The sequence below is a fragment of the Melanotaenia boesemani genome, chromosome 22 (assembly GCF_017639745.1).
Source record: "Melanotaenia boesemani isolate fMelBoe1 chromosome 22, fMelBoe1.pri, whole genome shotgun sequence".
NCBI classification, from domain to species: domain Eukaryota; kingdom Metazoa; phylum Chordata; class Actinopteri; order Atheriniformes; family Melanotaeniidae; genus Melanotaenia; species Melanotaenia boesemani.
The window spans coordinates 23,389,030-23,410,230 of record NC_055703.1 but is presented as its reverse complement, the minus strand read 5'-3'; the positions used below and the strand labels follow the sequence as shown (position 1 = coordinate 23,410,230).

Here is a 21,201-nt window from a genome sequence, read left to right as displayed (position 1 = left end):
TTACTGCACATTCGCAATATGTATGTTCTCTAATAAAACACAGTATTGTTCGTGGAGGGACTGGAAATGTAATAACCTCTGATTGTTAATAAGCTAGTAGTGTCTTAGCTCCTAGCAGAAAAAGACAAATCACACTTCCTGGCCTCACTAATCCAAGTGCTTCAACAATTACGCCTGGTCATTAATGGCAACGCCGGCCCATAGATTTTACATCTATGCACTCATCCGGAGCCCTTAGAGGCAGCGCTGCCCAGCATTCATCACTGTCCACAGCAGAGGGAATGCTAATAACCCTGCAATCCAAGTCTGCACTTCTAATGATCCAAAAAGAAATGCACAGCGTGCCATGTCTGAGGCTTGGGATCTCTTTGGCCTCTTCTTGGTGTTTCTCCCTGTTCTTTGCTAAACATTTGACCATTTCATTATTAAAATACAAAAAATTCATTCATAATCATGTTTGTAATGAAGCACTAATTAATGGCATTATAGAAATTCTCTTTTTTGTATCTTTGATGCCTCTTGTTTTTAATTAAATGCAGTTCCTATAACTGTTAACAATACCTGCCTCGTGTAGAAGTACAAGCTTGGGATAATGATTATGACCATTATGCTCTCAGAACAGTAGGAAGTGCTTTAATGTAAGTGTACAGCAGCAGCAAATTAGCTGTGACTTCAAGTCAAGCAAAAACAAGAACTTAAGTGTAATCAATTTCACAAAAAAAAATAAAAATAACCTTTTAGAGATTAGAGGCCCCAAAACAGGAGGCAGCATGAGTTACAGGCAGAACTGAAGATCTTTGCACAGGCTAGAAAGCAGAAACTCAGCTAAAAAACTCTTCAATTCAATTCACCTTTATGTCTATAGCACCAATTCACAATGTTGTCATCTCAGGGCATTAGCGTCACACAATTCAAACCCCAAGCAATTATATCTAAATGTACCTAAACATGAGAACAGCACTGTCCACTTTACAGCTTCTGTTAATTTATCCACACAAACAATGAGACTTTACTGATCACAAAGATGTCTGTCTCATCACTCACAAAAACTCTGAGCCAGCAGACGAGTAGCAAACAAAAAAAAATCATATAATCATGACGCATGTCTTATTTCTGCTGCTTTGTGGTCAAAATTAAATAAAACGAAATATTGTAAAGATTTTATTCCACCTCAGAAAAACTCTGCTAATGCCTCCTATGACACTACCAGGACCTCTGAAGGTCCTGGCAGTGTCATGAAGATGAAGGGGGTTTTATAGTGAAGTATTCCCTCTTCCATCATAGCCTATATCGGGCTTCACTTGTTTCTGAATCCTCATGGTTTTTCTGGGATGAATTTGGGTTCTATTCCTCGACTCTCCTGACTCTGATGATGGATACAGGTATCATTTATCAACATCAACTGATGAGTTCCTGAGATATTTACCTGCATAACACCTCTAATAAAGCATCTGTAAAACTGCACTTTTTTTCCCACAGTTCCTCGTCAGACTTTACTGATTCCTGGATAAATCGGGCTGCTATCTACTGGTTTTCACTGACAGTAATGTGGTTTCCTTTTAGGAGGAGATAATCATGTGTTCCAGGTGGATTTACTCGGACACAGTAACATACATCTTGATTTTGACACTTCTGTAGTAATCTCATGTGTCTCAGCTTTCTGTTGAGTCCAAGATTTTACATACAGCCCTTGTAGTCATTTTGGACAGGAGGCAGAGAAAAGAGGTCTCATTAAGAAAAGGTTAAGATGAGTAATATTTGGTTACATTCTGAACTGTTTTAGCTCTTATACGAATATTTGAAACTTGTGTTTTAATAGAATCATCTGGTTCAGTGTGTCCTTCAGCTAAGAACATCCACCACATAGTGACAGATAAGCCAGACTGATGTAATTAAGAATCCTCAGTCAGGTGTGTTGCATTAGATACACACCTCAAGTCAACATTCACACACATTGAACAGCACATCCTGATCTATTGCATGAGCAGTGGGCGGCCTGCTTATGTCTATGATAACTGGCCAATTACAATCAGCATGTCAAGCCATCCTGTTGTATGAGGGAGTCTCTTGGCCTAAGAAAACTAAATGTGATGACATCTAGTGTTCGGAGATCAGCAGGATGACCAGTCCTCTGAGCCCAGCGCTGCTTTGCTTTACCTGTGACCCAAATTAGAATAAACCTTGGTTAAATATAAAGAGATCCTCTCTTGTCTTTTTTTGTTCTCAAGCTTCTGGAATCTGGTTTTTAACAGATGGAAAAAGCAAGCAGTGGCAGCACTAACTACACTATTTCTGAACAGTATGAATAAAAAAAGATGAGTGATGATTGAGGAGAAAAGGGAAGAGAAAATACCAAACATCAACCACACCTTCCTCCCACACCAAACGCAAAATGGTCACACTGACAGAGTCCATGCAATCTGTCAATAGGCGTCTGCTCACAGCAAGAAGAAGAAGACACTGAAACACACCAGAGAAGCAGGTCCATTTCTTCCTGCAGGTCAAAGCCTGTGGTGTATTGATAGGATTCTGTAAAGAAAAGCGAAGCTCTAAAGCTTACCTTTAGCTGAAAAGGTCAGATTGTACTTACAGGAGGTCTGACTGTATAAGAAAAAATTGAAACACCACAGCACTTCCTTTTCCCCGACCTTCAAATCCATTTTAGATTTTGTTACGCAAGGCTGGCAGTGTATTATGTGTCTCTTTAGAGTTGCTGGTTGATAGTTTAAAATGCATGTCCACCAGTTTATATCTGGCTGTGACGGCTTTCTGGAAGCTTACAAACAAGCTTTACCCCGAGGAGAGTGAAGCAGACCGAGCCGTCTGACGGATTGATGTGTAGAAAGAGCATGAAGAGTTATTGATGACTTGTTATTGACATTTCATTTAGCTAGCTTTTTCAGGCTCTAATTTCTCTGAGTCCCGTTTAAGCTGAAGGCACTGCAACATTAGCCGACTAAACTTCAGTCGAATGACTGAAAGCATGTTTCAGTCCCCCACAATCACACCATGACTCAAAACAAAATAGCATTCGTCTTAATTTCAGTAGTTTTAGCATCACTGGAACGTTATGGCTGCTTATTGAAATAGCTGCATATCACACCAACTGAAATTGTTGTATTTCCCTAAATTTGGATCTTACTGCATGTTTCTTTAAACATCAGTATAAAAATATCAGAAATATTCTGTCACAGGAAGAAGAAACACAGCCATCTTTGATTTAAAATAAAAAATTAATAAATCTAAAAACAGTTGCTTTTAGAATAAATCTAAAAAAAGTCTTTCTATAAAGTAGAAAGACTTTTTTTTAATATATGTATAAAAAATATGGGTCTGAGAAATTGAATCTTTCTTGCTCGACTCTGGCACCAGAGCAGCTGAATAAATTCAAAGCTGAACTTTCATTGACTTTCTATGTCCGTAACAATTGCAGTTCTATTACTGGGAGCACGAGGAGTGCATTTCATTTGGTGTGCATGGAGAGTACTATATTCTAGGGAGTCCACTCTGCAGTTTTCTCATGCTTCGACCTGCAGTACAAATACTAGACAATAATAACAGCTATCTGTCTTATTTATAGAGGTGGGACTCAATTAAAAATAATTTATCTTTTAGAGGATTTGTAATTAATTAATCTCGATTAACTGCATTTTAGTCACATAATATTTGCACTAAAAGCCATTTTTTTTATTTAAATGGATTTTAGTGAATCAAATAATAGACAGGCATTAATATTGTAAAATCAAGCTCTACTAATGTCTGAAAAAAAACATTTAACTGCATTTAAATTCAAAACAGTAGAGAAAGAAATAGAAAATATCCCTGCCCAAAACGGAACAGACCTCAAGTAAAAGTGTCATTTTAAGTACTCTAACAGCTCCAGCTGTTCTCTAATTAAGAGTCTACAACATGTTACAGTATTTTTGTCTGTTTAAATGTTTCCGTCCACACTCTTCTTTAATATCTGACGGTAAGCCATGGTGGAAGCAGCCTGCAGCAGCTTAGAGTCTGGTCGTGGATCAGAGGTGAACATCTCCTGCTGTGGAGCTGGATGCAGCGTGAGGACCAAGCTTCGTCTGTGTTCTTCTGGGTGGGGGAGGGGCCTGTGGCTCATTGAGAAGAGTAAAAAATTTGTACTTTTACATCAGTCTCCAGTAACACCAGTAAAAGTTCCTAGATTTGTCGCTAATCCCTTATTTAAATGGAGTTGCTAGAGGTTTCTGAAAACTCGCAAAATATAGCGTCAAAGCTGTTAGCCGAGCTCTGACACCAGTTTAATCGGACGTGTACCAGAAACTTTGCACAAACGTTCTGTGTTTTTTCTGAATTCAAACTGTGATTAAATGTGTTTTGTTTAATTTTTTGTAATTACTTAATCGTCATTAACGTGTTAAAGTCCCGCCCCTGCTTATTTATTTTGCTCCAAGCCACCTAAATCAATACTTAATGACTATGCATGAGCAGGAATGAAGCTGGCAGAGTATGAGGCTAAAACGCACCTCTGAGATGGATATAGTCCATAGGAAATAAAGTTTAATATACATCCAGACCTGTGGTGTGTGGGATGCTGGGGTTCGCCTTAGGCTATAACTGGACAATAAAAAGACCATGTGTGTGGAAGTGTCCCAGTCAGTTATTCTTAACAGAAAGAAATCAGAGCCAGCAGGCAAAACAAAAAAAATAGTTGACTTAGAACAAGAACATTTATGTTAAGACAACTATAAATACACCCTCGTCCCTTTTCATTGCTTTACTTTGCTTAATTCGTTCATATATGTAGAGTGATGGTATTATGTTGTTGTCGTTTTCATTTAAAATAAAAAAAGTAAAAGACAACAACACAGGAAATATTGTGAAACAGCAGAATTGTGCCATTTGACTTCTGTGATGTCCAAGTCGGATGAAATGTGACATGACCGTTCAGACTGAGGTCGCTTCTACACAAATCAGATATGCATCTGATCTAAGACCACATATGAAAGTGGCCTGGGTAGGATTTTGGATAAAAAAAAAAAGAAAAATTGGATTTGGGCCGTTCAGCTGCAGTGTGAACGCAGCCTTAGACTCATCCTTCCTCAGTTCAAAACTATTGAAACCACCCCAAAACCAACCAATGCAGCAATCCATCCACACCAGCTTCGCTTGCAGTAAGCGTTGAATGAATAAACGGATTTTAATGAACCAGAGTTTGTTACAGCTACATGACAGCGTAAGCATGCGTGGTAGCCCAGTTATGGTTTGCTTTGCTTTTTTGTTGTTTTTGTGACATGAACTATCTTACTCTGCTATTGTGTAAATTTCATCAGCAAAGAACTTGTGTGTAATTATCTGTTCTGGTCACTGGTCAGCCGACCTGTGCATATTTAATACTCTAAGTGATGCCATTGACTAAACAAACTTCATTATGTGGACACAAATCGTGTAGCTAGTGTCTTAGCCTCAGGCTAACAGGAAGAGCATGATTTTTCTTTTCAAGGTGGTCGATCTCATAGATTAGAATACATTCAGATCTTGTGTAATTAGATTCATGACTTCAAGGATTAAAATTCAGATCATTTGAAACGCATCACAAAACAGCCAAATTTTAAAATTAACAATTAAAAGAAATGGGAAAAAAGACTGTGGAAAAAAATAAAATAATCAAATATAAAAAAATAACAGCTGGTAATATCTTTAAAATAAATCTACTAAATCTAACATGATTTTTCTTGGTTAACTCTCAGTTAACTACAGTCCTAAAGTAAAACCTCAACCTTCCATTTCTCCATCTTAGTCAGAAAATAAATTTTGTTTTGTGTCTGATTTAAGTTTGTTCTCTTAGCTTTTGCACTTCACCCGATTTTACAGCTTCTACTCTCAAACACGTCCAATCCTTGCTTCTAATCACATCTCTACAACATGGGATGAAGATATCATGAACACTGAAGAAGACAAGAAGTGCCCAAACACGTTCAGCTGAGAATGAGGAAAAATAAGCAGAAAAAAAAGTAAACCAGCTGTAATCCATCTTTTCTCTGGAAGTGAATAATAACAAATAATAATTAGCTAGTTTATAATGATTCAAGTATTTCAGCACTTCCCTTCGACTAGGCTTTTACTTGATTACTGACTTAAAAGGACTGTCGTAAGTACAGCTATTGACGAACAATCTCACTTGTAAAATTAGCACAACTTGTACATTATACTGTACATACACACCTATTAGCTATTATAGCTATTAGGCAGTTAACCAGAGCCCCTGGTGATGCAAGCAGTAACTCCACCTGGCACACATCTGGTTTCCACTTGAAGAAAAGAGGCAGGACCAGGAAACCAGAAGCAATTAGTTCAACTAGTCGATACAGAAATGGGGCTTAAAAGCAGTCCCGTTCTCAGAGAAAAAGACAAGAATTTTATTCCAGGCTGTAAAAGTTTGGTAAAGCAGAAAAATGGCTTTAATGTTGAATCATGTGTGCTTTGAAAGTGGAAAAACAATCAAGGACAAAAATAACTGAACACAGCAAAGCTGGAAAGGAGAGACAAAAGCAGAAGTGGGAATATAAGCTACAACGCATGGGGAGGAACAAACAAAGAGGGAGGAAATGAAAGTGAAGTCCAGCTGTAAGGACAGAGAGAGAGAGAGAGAGAGACAGGACTGGGAGGTTTCATCTTTCAGCAACAGTTTGCTTTGGGTGGTTCCCAGGAACCGTTACACACTGCAAGTTCTTATCTCTCAACAGTAAGATACGAATATGAAAGCCTCTGCTTACGTTTTCCTTTTTGAGTCAACACATTTCAAAGAGGAAGAGTTGCTAAAGGAATTGATGAGCTAACAGGATGAAGAGCAACTGTCCTTCAAGATGCATACTGCCAACACATTGTGCTTACAGCTAGCCAAAAGCTCATTTGCATGTCATTTGCAAAGCAAGGAGCTCCACCTCATCACAAGTGTACACACACTCGGGAGCAGGACAGTGAGTCAGATAGGATGGCAGCGAGTGCTCGGAGCAGGAAAGGTGAGTGTGTCCATGATGAATGGCGACAAGTCTCATTACATTAAAAATGCTGCTCGGCTTCAGCCACACTTCTTAAAACAATGTCCAGGTTTTCCCCACAGGCCCATGTAGCAGCTCTAGGAGGCAGAGAGCAACCCAGGCACAAAAAGAAATATATTACCACTCTAACATTTCACCAGTACGTCAGTATGAATTAAAAGCCAGTGGTCTACACATTTAATTGGACCACCAAAATGATCCCTTAATGCACGCATGGGAAATAAAAGAGTTATTGTGGAGCTAGGATGGGAAAATGAGTTCTGTAACTGGTATTTAAAACTGTAACAGCAAGTACGGCGACTAATACAATCTACTAGTATGGACTGATTCTTCAACTCTTAAAAAAATACAAGTACAACAAATCTGATTCCTCTAATTCCTAACTAATCATGGAGGGAGGAGGGCTAGGATTCCCTGTGTGAAAAAGTATCGTAATGATCGACTGACTAAGGCCAGCGGACTGTTATAGTTCCCTAAAAGTAAGCATTTAATTCACAAACTGTGCGGGAGCCTTGACTGGTTCTTGAGTAGGCATGTAAAATGTGGTGCAAATGTTCTGTACTTGTAAAACAGATTTGTATTTTCAGCCTTGCTGGACTTACAAATATACAGGTAATAAAAATTCTGTACCTCCATAAGTTACTCACCAAAGTATCCAATACTATACAGCAATGGTCTGTACGAAAAAAGAAAAGTTCAGGAGATTGTGCTACTTATAACTTTCTCTGAGGCAGATCATTATACAGACCAGAGAAAATCAATCACTGAGTTTATAACATTAACTTTCAAAGAGAAAATAACTAAGCCTCCTCTGAGAGCTGAGTTTGTTTTAACCAAATTTAAACCCCTTCAAAATGAAATCAGAAACACACACTGCTGATGCAAAATATTCCAGTGATTCTCCACCTGTTGCGGTTACCAGGAATAAAAGAAAATTGTAATTTACACCAGCAATGAAGGCGTGACTGCAGGAGCCTTTCAGCTGTGATCCAGTTTGTCCTTTAATCCCAGCTGCCTCTTGGGAAACTTTGTAAACCTACCAGATCAATGCAGAGGCTGATGCCGATCATCAGCTCCAGACCTCTTCACAAAATGAATCCATGAGTCACATGTGGGTCCTTTAAAAACCCCAGTAAGAGCTCATCAGCAGTAAACTACAGACCGCTGAGTTTAGATGTTTAATTCCTTCAAATTCAGCATTATGTTGTTACTTTGAGGTACGAAACATAGCAGATTTCAGAATTTACAAGATGTACCCTCAATGCACCATGAAGTATTTTGTTTCTATAAGATAGAGATTAAGTTTAGCCTGCAGTTGGCCCTTTTAAAAGCAAATCACATTTGATAATTTTACAGCTTAAGTGCATGTCTTCATGATCTCCGCTGTGTTGACATGGCTGGTCTTATGAATTTGTTTACAAACAATCACAGCCACGGTCACGCAGCAGCTACAACAACAACAGGCGACAACTCATCCTCCATCTCACCTTCCTATCCACAGCATTACAGAGCAAATTACCGCCATGCCAGGCACTAACAAGTATGTTGCTTGTATGAAACCTTTGGGCTCGATATAAATTCATAAATATGCTGCATCTGTAAATGAATGTGCAGGAAAGTATTTGCATGGTCGTAAAAAAGATTTGTATTTGTAGAAAAAGAAAACAGAAGCTCTTTTTGTTTTGATGCAAAGCACAAACACTGCGGTTGCAAATTTTGTCCCTGTCTTTTTAAACTAGCTGATTGGATGACGGCTATTCAAACTGTCCAATCAGAGAGCAGATTACACAATGATTATACTACTACTATCTACTGTGCTCCGGTACATCCCATCACCCGTCTACCCAGGGGAGGGGGCAACAGGGACGTTCTGGAGGAGGTTTGGAGAACCATGGCGAGCGTCCCAACGCAGCACCGGCTGCCCCAGAATGCAAGCAGCACTGAAACTGTAACTGTGGCACAGAGGCCAGCTGGAGGAGAGCGACCGGGTGGAGGAGAAAGTGGTGGTTTGCAGAGAATCTGAAGCACCTGCTTCTCGAGTCTTGGATGGAGTAATATTGGTTCATCACATTCACTTTGCAGCTCCAGACTTGGACTGGATCATTTCGTTCTGTCTGATAACACAGCGTTTGTCGCACCCAGTGCCATTTAATAAACCACTCTGGTCGACCATCGCCCGTCTTTAAAACGGATCTAATCCCTTTAGAGCATGCAGCGGTGCGGAAGGACAGGAAGCCGCCTGCTCTTTGATTGGACAGTTTGATACAAACATTCGATTACAGCTGCAGAATCTTTATGACTTGAGCCCATAGAAACCCTGAAAACAACTGTCCGTACAAATAATTCAATACGAGTTAGTTTTCAGGTTTTATTTTTTTAACAGAGTCAAACATGTCAAATGTGTTTCTAAGTGCATGTCAGACTTTTCTTTACAGACTGTAAGTAGAGTGATTGACGCTGTCTTCTCCTGAATACTGTCTTCTGATTACTGGCAGTATATCGATCCTAGAGCCTCGTTTCTTTACTTTCTTTTTTTCAGATTTCATAATGTTGTCAAAAAAAGGGCAAAGTAAAAGATTTTCTTTTTATATGATATGGAACCTTTTTGGGAAAATGGACTTTATTGTCTATTCAAAGGGCATATTTTACTTGCTGCTGTGAAGTGTTTACTGTTAACTCACCGCTTTAAATGGCAAAACTGGAGAGAAAAATATGAAGGTTTCCTTCCTCCAAGAGAACATCCTGATCTCAGCAGAGTTTCAGGTAGAAAATCAGCACATACTGATTTTCTTATCTTTTCAAGCATGAAGAACATGACTCATTTCCATCAAACATGAATGTTCATTCTTGCTGCAGGTTCATCTCCTACAACAACCTCATAGTTCAAATGCTTTACAACTAAATTATATCTACACATAACTCATTGGTGCAGCGTTTCCCACTTGTAGTTGTCAAATCTATTCAATTTTTTACATTTAAGAGCTTTTAAAAGCAATATAATTAAATTGTGTGTAAATCCTTGATGCAGACCTGCTGTTAAAGGTTTTAATGCATTTGTCTTAGCATTTGTAGTAGCAGAAATACTACGAATGGTGCTGAAATATAATAGCATCTCAGCATGATGAGAAACGTGCAACAACCAGACAGAGAAGCAGTTTACTGCAGGTGCAGCGCTGGCTTCGTCCGCCTTATTTTCCAAGCCAAGCTTTTCATTATTACTTCAACTGCAACGTCTCCAAAGCCTTCATCAGAGTGAGTGAAAGCCCAGGCTGCATACCACTGGGATGTAGGGATCCTCGAGAGTGTCTTTAAATTCCAGCAGACAAACAGATTTAGCTGATTGTAGGATTGTGGTGGTCACTCTTTTCCAGAAAGGGGCCCCTGCAGCTGGCCCTTGGTCCATTGCAAACAAATCCCTCACATACTGAGACACCAAACAGTGCGGGGCAGATGCCTGGATAACTGGGTCAGCCGGTGGTAAAGTTGAGTGATAAGCCAGCAACTCAGAGCTTTATCTTCAAATAATTTAAAAATCCATCTCAAGCTAACAGCAGGCCACCAAATATCAAGGGAAGCATGTAAGAGTGTGTTTGGTCAACAGAGTTATTTCTTTACCAAACAAAAGAGAGCAGAGAGCGAGTGGGAGACATCAGCTGCAGCTGTTCCTAAAATATCTGCTTAGCAATCAAAGTGAATAAATTATCTTGCTCATTATTTTCTACCACAATTAAAGTCGGCCTGTTTGTTCCTTTAATAATCATGCACAAATTTATTAGATGCTTACTTTTTACAGTTGTGTGCAGGAGCAAAGCAAAGCATGACGCTTCCACTAACATCCTCTTTACCCGCATGATTGGAGCATGTGTCAATACGAGGCCACAAAATAGAAAAACCCCATTTCTTTCTTGGGGCAGTGGTAGGCTTGTGGTTACAGAGTTGGACTTGGGTCTGAGGTTCAAGTCTCCAGGCTGGGACCTAAGGGCCACTGAGCAAGGCCCTGAACTCCCAACTGCTCCCCGGGCGCTGGAGTCTGGCAGCCCTCTGCTCCTAGCAACTAGGATGGGTTAAATGCAGAGAAAGAAATTCCCAGCTGGATTTAATAAAGTAGAATTAATTAAAATTCTAACAGCTGTGGCTGTGCAGCTTCTGATCACTTTACTAAGAATAAAGTTTCCTTAAATACTGTTTATATATATATATATATATATATATATATATGTATGTATGTGTGTGTGTGTGTGTGTGTGTGTAACAAATAATCCAAATTAACAAAATACAGTAGGTTCATACAAGAATAAATTTACAAGCAGGTCAAGCTGAGTAACATCATGTTTTCAATATAATGATTTGGCATGTTTTTTTCCATGTTTTCTCAGTTTGTTCTTCTAGGTGCTCCTCATGATTGTCTGCTTTGTTTTCCTACAGAGGCTGTAGGATGTTTTAGTTAAGTTTCTTCATAGGTTTCTCTGTTTTAGTTGTACAGATGTTGCTATTGTATTTTTGTCTCCTTTTTCTTCTACTCACATGCCCCCTTTTTTTCGTTTCCCCCTCATCAGGTCCAGCATTAAAAGGTAACTTAAAAATTCAAATATATAGATAAATAAATGAAAAATAATAATGATTTGGCAGTATTAAAGCATGGCAGGTAGTAGATGAATCAAAGACAGAATAGTTTAGCCTCCTCAGGAGAAAAATGGCAACTCGATACCTAAACCGTGTCCACTGTGTCCAATTATCTCTACCCAGAACATAAGTACCTACAGGTTACATTCGCCTCATCGTACCTTCTGCCAGCCACAACTGTAAGACACTGATTGATAGCCATGACTGCAGAACGTAGATAAAAATGAAAAATTACCTCTGCTGACATTTCTCATAACTGATGTTTGTATGTAATCATTTGAGGCGTTACTGACACTGCTGTGTCGATATTTCTCCTAAGCTGAACAGATCTGTCAAAACAAATCTACTTTGTTCTTGTAGGTTCATGTCAATGTTGTGCTGTTTTTACCAGAAAGATTTTTTTTTTTTTTTTTGCTATTGCAGATCATGTACACAAGCCATTTAGTGGCGTCTGAATTCAAAGCTTCCTCTCATGATAATGTGCTTAATTACACTGACGAAACTGTCATTAACCATAACACTTAAACAAACCGTATCTCCAACTGTCTGCATGTTTACTTTGACCCCAAAAAATAAGAGGCAGTCTGAAGAGGATGTCATCCAAAATGACCGCCCTACATGTTTGATTGTTCTTTTTAACACCAAGTCGCATGAAAGACAAGAAATCAAAACTCACTTGTGTCAAATTCTAACACCACCAAACTTTGTTTAAACCAACACTGAATCTGTTTATGACTGTTACCAAAAGTGATAACAGATCACCAGTTGGTACAATTGTGAATTATAGTATTTACTCTATAATCCAACAAAATACACACAATAATATCACTATATTCCTCCTAAAAATGCATTAACCACAATATGAACATGACTTTATAATGCTTTATTAGCAAGCCTGGATATGCCATATCACAACATTCAACCTTCAACCTATGGGCCCACTAGCTAATCACGTGACTGACTACATGTAAATAAAGCTCCAAACTGAGCACATTTAGCCCAGTTTCTAAATACATCTAAGCTGTCATACCGGTTTAGATCTGATGTAATATTTTTGTATTTGGGACAGGTGAAGCAGCAGGATGACAGCACACTCTCTGCAGCCATCTGAAAGCACCTCTGAGATTTCCCCAGTGGGCTTTCCACCTGTTTTCCTCTACATGTTGTATATTGAAATAACATTACCAGACATGCTGCAGGCCACAAGGTTTTGCTTATGTCTGTGTGTAAAGTCAAATGAGCCACCGCATAAATAAATAGGACGGTAAGTTATATCTCCAATTAGTAATAATTACTGACAAAGTAATGGTATGACTCCACCTTCAGGTTGCTAACTGGGCAGTACATTAAAAAAATGGGTCACGTATTATCATAACATAGGGAAACTTGTGAGACTGGTATGGCAGCCTGGAAGGGGGTGAAGGGGCAGAACATCGTTCATGCATTCCTTCCTTTCCTCCAGGAACCAAGGGCTACAGAGTATCGTGGAAAAACAAAACGTCACTGCGCTTGAAATCTATCGATTTAGTATCAAACTCCATTAATATCGTGGGTCGACCGCGAAACATGTCCGAAAATCTTCATCCTAACTCTGCTATACGCTCTTCGCATATCGGCTTTGAGTAAAACCCTATAGTCTGCTTTGGTGGGGTAAAATAAGTTGTAAACTTGACATACATGACGTCCGCTGCCATCCACGGTAGAAGCACACATTCATACTTGGGAGTTATTACATTACTCACTTCACAGGATGGGTGAAGAGCGGACCGTGAATGCATCCTGTAAACGTGTTGAGTCACGTTGTGCCATTTCTAATAAGTGCCCTAACAAAGGGTTTATTTAAAATAGAGATTGTTATGCGGAATTTGGCTGCAGTTTCTTCCTCTACAAAACCAGTGAGTAAGCTCAACAGATCCTTACCTCTTTGATTTTAGCCCGTCGCTCCCTGGTTTCGGGGTTTAGAGGTTCGTGTCCTGTCGCCCCCGGCGGGCGGTGGTACTCAATGAAAGGTAAATGATTGACATCATTTCCACCTTGACCCATACTGTCAATAACTTTCCCCTTATCAATCATAATATTCACTTGTATTTCGTCAGGCAGCTTTTGTAGAATATCCTTAGCTTCCAGCAGCGCTTTTTCGTGGTCTTTTCTTATTTTAGCCAGGACCCTGTCGTCGTTCCCAGCAGAACCGAAGTCGCTGCTGTCTGGACCGGTGCGGGTGTTTGTCTCAACCGGGGGAGAATGGAAGAAAACTCCGCTTAGCAGCTTTGACGAGTCCGGTAGGAAGAAAATAGCCCCGAAACACAAGGTGATAAAAGCGCTGAACACTAATAATAAAATAAATTTCTCTGTCAACCTGAAAGAAGTCGGGCTGGTAGACTTTCTGTTCGGGGTAGCGGTAAAAGGCAAAAGAGTTGCAACTGGCATTTTCCCTCTTCCTTCAACAACTTGTGCAACACAAAAAAAATGGTTTAAAACTGTCGGTTTAACTCACGCAGGGCTCAGCTTTGGCTTATTCCGTTCAGAAATCCATTTTCTAATTATATAAATAATCTCAAATGAAAAAATGCAGGGGTAAAATCTCCGGTGAAAAGTTGTGGAGTCAAGCTTAAGTCCATACCGAAGACTCTCCGCAGACAGACCGAGTCCAATGGCTCACACAGACAGGAAGCAGCGATAGATAGGCGTGACTGACAGCCGTGATGAGCTAATCACTTTCTGCCCTGTGAGTGGTGGGAACTGTGAGGGGGCGTGGCCTCTGAACACCGAGTATAAAACCTCTTGACAGCCGGACTGAACGTTTCATCGCCCTGACATCGTCCAGAAAAAAGGCGATATATCACTTGTTTTTATGTTGAATCCACTTTTTAGATGTTAAATAAAATGTTATAATCACATTTTATATTAACTAAAATGTTTTATTTAATTTTTTTTGTTGTTGTGCCAGTAAAGCCCAGCTGTTGCGCAATATTATATACCGGTGAAATACATATGGGCGTTTCAGAAAATCCAGAGGCTGGGGTAACTTCCGACCAAAAAGACCACCTATCTCAAAAAAAAAAAAACTGATGTGGTTCACACCACGCTATAACAAATGGATTTTTTACTTCCAAACCTTTCATTTAAAAATGAAAAAAACTGTAAATCTGCCAAAAACCATTGAACAAATAAGTAAATTAGTATCAAGTTTCAAGTTATTTGTCACATGCACATGCAGGATGGCAATGAAATGCAGTCGTACATGTTTCCGAGGCTATGCACACCAAATTTCCACTAGTAAAAAAACAAAAACAAAACGGCAATTAACTTAAAAGACAATAAATATGAATATAATAAGCCACAGTGCAATGATTGTGCAGTGATGTGCATGCTATACAGACTGACTATATATATATATATATATATACATACATACATATATATATATCAGGTTAGTTTGTTTATTCCAGTGCACCATATACGTAAATTCAGAGATATCATCTCATGTATGCAAAACATAATGTTAATGTTTGATATTGCATAACTCTACTTGCCTACTTCCTACCTGCTGTTAGAACTGACAGTCTGGAAACTGTTAATTAAAATGAACAAATCTTTGGTTATAAATGTTTTGTTTTTTACTTTTCTCTCTATTTTGCCCTTATTTTTTGTTTTTTTCTTTTTGAATGCCTGAAAAGTAGGTCCACTTCCTTGTTTTGGTCCATAATATTCAGTTTTTCTTTTGCAGCAAATTACAGGATTAGGCCCCTCTGAGGAGGTTTGGAATCTGAGTAAGCTGCTGCATTTTATTTTCTAGAGTGGATCATGGATTATTGGGTTCTTGCAAGACATTCAGTGCTGACTGCTTCATAATTTTAAGCAGCAAGTTAGTGCATAGGACCTCCTTAAGTACAGCCAAAATGTTATTAACTGCACAGACTGAGAATACAGAAGTTCAACATTGGTGCTTGTTTTGAAAAAAAGACTTTGCAGGTAAATCACTGTTATTCCCACCTTTACAATGAACTGGAGATTGAATACAAACCAATGCATGAGAGGCATTGGCACCACTAAACCAATAAGTAATATCAATCGGACTACATACTGTAGACATACAGTGTTCAAATTTCCTTTCAGGAGGGCTTGTGCAAGTGCAAAATAACCATTTCTGTGGAGCATATTCTGCTGTTCTTCCACTGGAGAGATCAGTGGAACAGCTAACACCGACTAGCTTGTTGTGGCGTCAACTAGCATACATTTTTTTTTTTATCAGCGTAATAATTACCCGTCCTTCAGTTTACAGTTCGCTTTAGTAAATGAGCCATTTTGCCGAAGGAGCTAACTGAAATTATGATGAAAGAAACCCAAATCAGTACAGAGTGCATCAAGCAAATGATGCAAAATGACTATAATTAACAACACTGCATACAAAACAGAAAAAGACACAGTGATGCATTAGGATTGTTGGATTAATGCAAATTCTTAAAAATCTTTCTGGCTGCATTCCTCGTTGGTTTACCCTCTGGCCCTGTCATGTGTCTTTCGGCTAGGCCTTCAGTCCTGGGACCTTGTGATTTCTTAGAAAGGGTGTTTAGCTTCAGGGCCATTACTAACTCATAAGCAGGTAATGAGGGAGAAACTATGAAGTTGTTGGTTGTTTCATTATACATGAGCAACACTAAATCTTATGATCTGAAAATGATGAATCACTCACAGTTATAATTAAAAATACTTATGCAAATGAATCCTCTCAACAAATAGCTGACTGGCACTGAAAACTTCCTGCATTACAATTGTGCAGTGCGATTATTATTCAAAAGGTTTAGCAAATGGACAAAACCCAGCCCCACAATGCACAAGCACATACATATATGCATGGCTGGACATATTAATTATGAGATTCATAATCTTAGAGTGTGGGGGGAATGTGAGAGATAAACACTCAATCATTTGAATTGTCTCTGTTGCTGAGTAATAAGGAGCTGGTGTTATGTGCATGAAAGATGCCATTTAAACTAAAATAAAGACTGAGATGAGGCACGGCTAAACATGAGTTTCATCAAAAGGAGAAAATAGAAATCACTCTCAGACTTCTGATACAGTTGAGTGTCTGCTCCTGTTTTCACTGATTAATTTGCCCCCTCTGTGTGACTTGAATGTAAACTTATTTGTTTGCCTCTCAGCACTTTGTCCATTGAACAGCTGTTGTCCCACATCAAGCGTTAGGATGGAAAGCTCAGTACAAACATGCAGACGGAAAGTCTAATCTGGGTTTGACAGATGCATGCTGCTATACTGAATTTCTAATTCTGGGATGACAACTTGTCTAAATGCCGATACATGTCCATATGATTACTTTTTCTTTCTGTGATTCAAGCATAAAATGAAATCTTGTAGGAAATGTATGACACTTCAATACTGAATCAAGTCTCCTGTGGAAGCAGCTTCAGAGCCGACATTCTTACCTGTATTGTTGCATGATTTTTTTTCCTGTGGGATTTGTGCTAAACCTAAGAAGCTGGTGATAATGTATGTATCACAGAAACACAATTTTCTCTGCTGTGTTGTAATTTTCTTGGTAAAGAGGAATGTATAAATCTTTGTTGTGAAGAAGGCTTAAGGCACAGTGCTGGTGGAGGAGAACCCCAGTTTTAAATTCTCCCATGTAGAATGATGTGAAAAAGAAAGTATAATATGAACACATCTCTGAAGACATCTGGCCCTTACGAGATCCTCCTGTGTTATTTCAACAACACATGCAATAGCACACATCATGATTCAATAGCTTTTGCAGCCTCCTTTAGCAGTCATAAATGCAAGTAATGGTTTTCTGTGTGACGTAATCAGCCTCTCACATCATTGTGCAGGATTTTTGGTCCACTATTTATGATGTTGCTTCAGTTAATTAAGTTTGCAGAATTCGTTTATTTATAGTTCTCTTAAGAGTTGCACAACTGCATCTTAGTCAGGTTCAGGTCTGGCCTTTGACTGGATCATTGCAACTCCTTGTTTCTTTTCTTTTTCAGCAGTTCTCTTGCTGATCTGTTTGGGATCATTGTCCTGTTTCATGATTCAGTTTTAGACAAGCTTTAGCTGTCAGACAGATGGCCTCTTATTTGAGTCCAGGTACACAGAGGACTTCCTGGTTGACTCAATGACTCATCATTATTTCTCTGTCACTGTGCTTGACAGATGCAACCAAGTGCTTGTGCAAATATGTTGTGATTTTTGTGATTTTTTTATGACCAAACATCTCCACTTTTTTGTCCAAATTACATTCTTCTAGAGGTTTTGTAGTTTTGTCAGAAGCAACTGAGACCTGTAGAGTATGATGGCATATTCACAGCAGGATAGTCCAGGGGACTTGGTTTAGTTAGGCAGGGAAACTTCAAAATTTCTTTCTTTCACACTGCACTTCACTCAAACAGAACAAACTGCTTCAACCACTTTACGCAGTTAGAGCAGCTGCTCACTAGGGGGTGATATGCCCCGAAAGGCCTCCTGACTAAGAAGAAGAAGAAAAAAATTCAATTAATTGAGCCGAAAACTGCTTGTTCACCGAGAATAAACATGGAGCAACAATAAATTTATGGTTTTGTATAAAGTTTTGAAGCAGACTAGAGTTAGCTTATTTGGTCTGCACCAGAGTTTAAACAGACCAGACTATTTATATAAGCAGACCAGGGTTTGCTTAAAGCAAACCAAACAGTTCCAATGTGAATGCACCCTAAGATCTGTTTTTGTTTTTTTTGTTTGTTTGTTTTTTTTGTTGTTTCTGTGAGCATTGTACAGACTGTCTTTAGGCAGAACTTGCTGGACTGTCTTAAATATTTCCCTCTTTTGAATAATCTTTATCAAATCATGGACTCCAAATTGTTTGGAAGTGTCCTTATAACCCTTCCCAGAATGATGGACAGCTACAACTGCTTCTCTATGGGTGCTTTCACTGGACTGTTAGTCTGTTTTAAACAAACCCTGGTCTGCTTTCACAGATAGTACAGTTCACTGCAATAGACTGAAATTATATAGCACTTTTCTAGTCATCTTGACCACTCAAAGCACTTTACACTGCATGTCACATTCACCCAATCATGCACAGCACTTCTACTGTTATAAGCTGGGGCTGGGGTGGCATGGCTCAGTGGGAAGAGTGGTCGTCCTGCAGCCCAAGGGTTGCCGGTTCAATCCTGGCCCGAAGAGCTCATGTCGGGGTGTCCTTGAGCAAGACACCGAACCCCTAATTGCTCCTGATGGGTCATGGTTGAGCACCTTGCATGGTAGCTTCCGCCATCAGTGTGTGAATGGGTGACGTACATGTAAAGTGCTTTGGATAAAAACACTATATAAGCCATTTATATATTAGTGCTTTTTCCTATTGCAAACATTCATACTGCGATAGACACATCAGGAGTCAAGTAGGGTTCATTATGTTGCTCAATAACACTCTGGCATGTAGTCTGGAATCAAACCACTAACCTTCAGGTTGATAGACGACTTCTTGAGCTACAGCCGTGCAATGTGGAAGCAAACGGACCATCCAGTGAACCAAAGATGTGATGTGGGACATGTTGCTGGATAGCTCGCTGTCTTTCCTTCTGCTCATACTGGACAGTTTCTTATGAAAACCACATTAGGGTTGAAGACCATTGTTTACTTGTGGTGAATGAGCCGTTTTTGGTCCCCACTAATCAATGAGCCGGTTTTTCATCTTCTTATTTCTTGGTTTGTGGTCATTTTAACAGAATATTGCCCCCTAGCTAGCAGTTGTAACTACTTGATGTTGTTTAGGCAGATTAGTCATTGCAGTATGAAAGCAAATCAAACCCAGCTAAGGTGTGAAATGTTTTGAATTCCTGGCCTAATATGAAGTGAACTCTATGGACTCTCCTGGTTTCAATGCACCTTAAGATCATTGCTGCTGCCTTTTTTCTTTGACATTGTGTTAACAAACATCTGACAGCTCCAGACCAGCAAGAAGCAAAAAGTAAGAATATCTTTTTTTTTCATGCTCTGCTTCTGCTTTTGACTTAGTTTTTGTTAAATGAATAAAGTCAGTGTAATATAAATAATGACATTGTGTAATATGTTCAGACCTGGTAAAGACCACATGGTTTATTTTTACTTATGCTTTGATATGTGAAAGCATGGAATAAAAGAGTGTGGACTGAGTTTTTCATTTCACTAATAGATATTAAATTCTGGGATCCCTGGGAGTTATTTTAGAAATGAAGACGCGCACTTCAGTTTTTAGTTCAACTCAGTTTTATTGAACTCACCAGTAAAAGCTTCACATCAGCCTCAACATGGCAATTACAATTAGTACATGTGACATTTTTTGTAGCTTACAATATTTCTCATTTCCCACCATAAACTATAATGACAGCATGTCAACAGTGGAGGCAAACACTCCACTAAATCTACTGATGTCAGCAGTCCCACATAATAAAGACCCAAATTATCCGTCAGACTAATGTAACCCCACTTAAAGAAAGTGAGAAATTTATTGTGTACATAAAGCATGTCTGATTTTAAATTCATAAGCTGCTTTGATGTGTCTGTTCAAAGGAGATAAACACATTAAGCCTCAAAACGTGCAGCAACTAAATGTCAATTTTTATTGCATTGCAATGAATTCTGGTTTGTTTTAGCATTAATGGATGCAGACATCACTTTCTCTGTCTCCCTGGACAGATTGTTGGTACTTAATAACGTCTCTTTAGTATGAGACTTACACTCTTTGTTTGTGAGAGGCTGACAGTAAATAAAATTTTCTCTGGTGCAGTTGTCACAGGATTTTGTATTAAATACTAAAATTGCAGCACTGAAACTGGAAGATCTGGATATGGAGCTTCACATATATTAGGGTGTTGAAAGTTAGCAGCATAGATTACATAAAAAAAACAAGGTCGGCTGTCTCCAGTGAGCTGTTTTCATTAATATAATGTAAAGCAGGAACATGTTTTTCCTTATCAGTGTCTATGGGGAATAGAAAAACCTGATTGCTCCAAGCTAGATTTCTTCAAGTGAATGCTAATTTCATAGCTACATATGGAGGTTTCTCACAAAAAAAAAAGCATGTGCATGAAAAACAAATTTATGATGGGAAAGTAAGAGCAGCAGAACTGCCACTGAGGTTTTTCATCAGGTGTCAGTTTGTGACAAGTTTGGATTTCATACGCTGATACTTCTGCCAAACTTTTGAGTAAATGTTAGTCTAATTTATGCTGGAAAGAAAGATGCATTTAGTTTTTTAAATAAAAAAAACATTGTAACCCAGCTTAAGTTTTGTTTCTTACCTCATAGACCAGAGAGTAAACATGGTTGCACCTCAGCAGACCCACATTATCACATTTTGAGTCTGACCTGACTTTTTAACTGTAGCTTTGTGTGCATTGTGGAAAAGCCCATCATCTCAAATAGACCTGCAGCAGCAGGAAAGACCAGCAGCTGACTTAACTGCTGAAATTTATGAGGGCCTTAGATCCCTGTGTAAATCCAGACAAACCTGGAGTAAAGAACCATTGCAAGTTTCTTTAGTAAACTCCCTGGGACTCTTCTGTTTAAG

General features: G+C 38.9%; 1 protein-coding gene and 1 long non-coding RNA gene across 2 annotated transcripts in view; both read right to left on the bottom strand.

The window, feature by feature from the left end:
• man1a1 (mannosidase, alpha, class 1A, member 1) overlaps positions 1-14,303 on the bottom strand; it is a 138,225-nt gene extending 123,922 nt beyond the window's left edge. Inside the window, exon 1 of the mRNA XM_041975287.1 lies at positions 13,578-14,303. Coding sequence (XP_041831221.1) covers positions 13,578-14,084 — 507 coding nt within the window. The 5' untranslated portion in view covers positions 14,085-14,303. The remainder of the gene's footprint in view (positions 1-13,577) is intronic.
• Positions 819-11,091, bottom strand: LOC121633364. Its single transcript, XR_006009052.1, has 3 exons — positions 11,010-11,091; positions 8,731-8,735; positions 819-833 (listed from the first exon to the last, which is right to left on the bottom strand). It is a non-coding gene; the product is annotated as an uncharacterized LOC121633364 (long non-coding RNA).
• Positions 14,304-21,201: the final 6,898 nt, after the last annotated feature.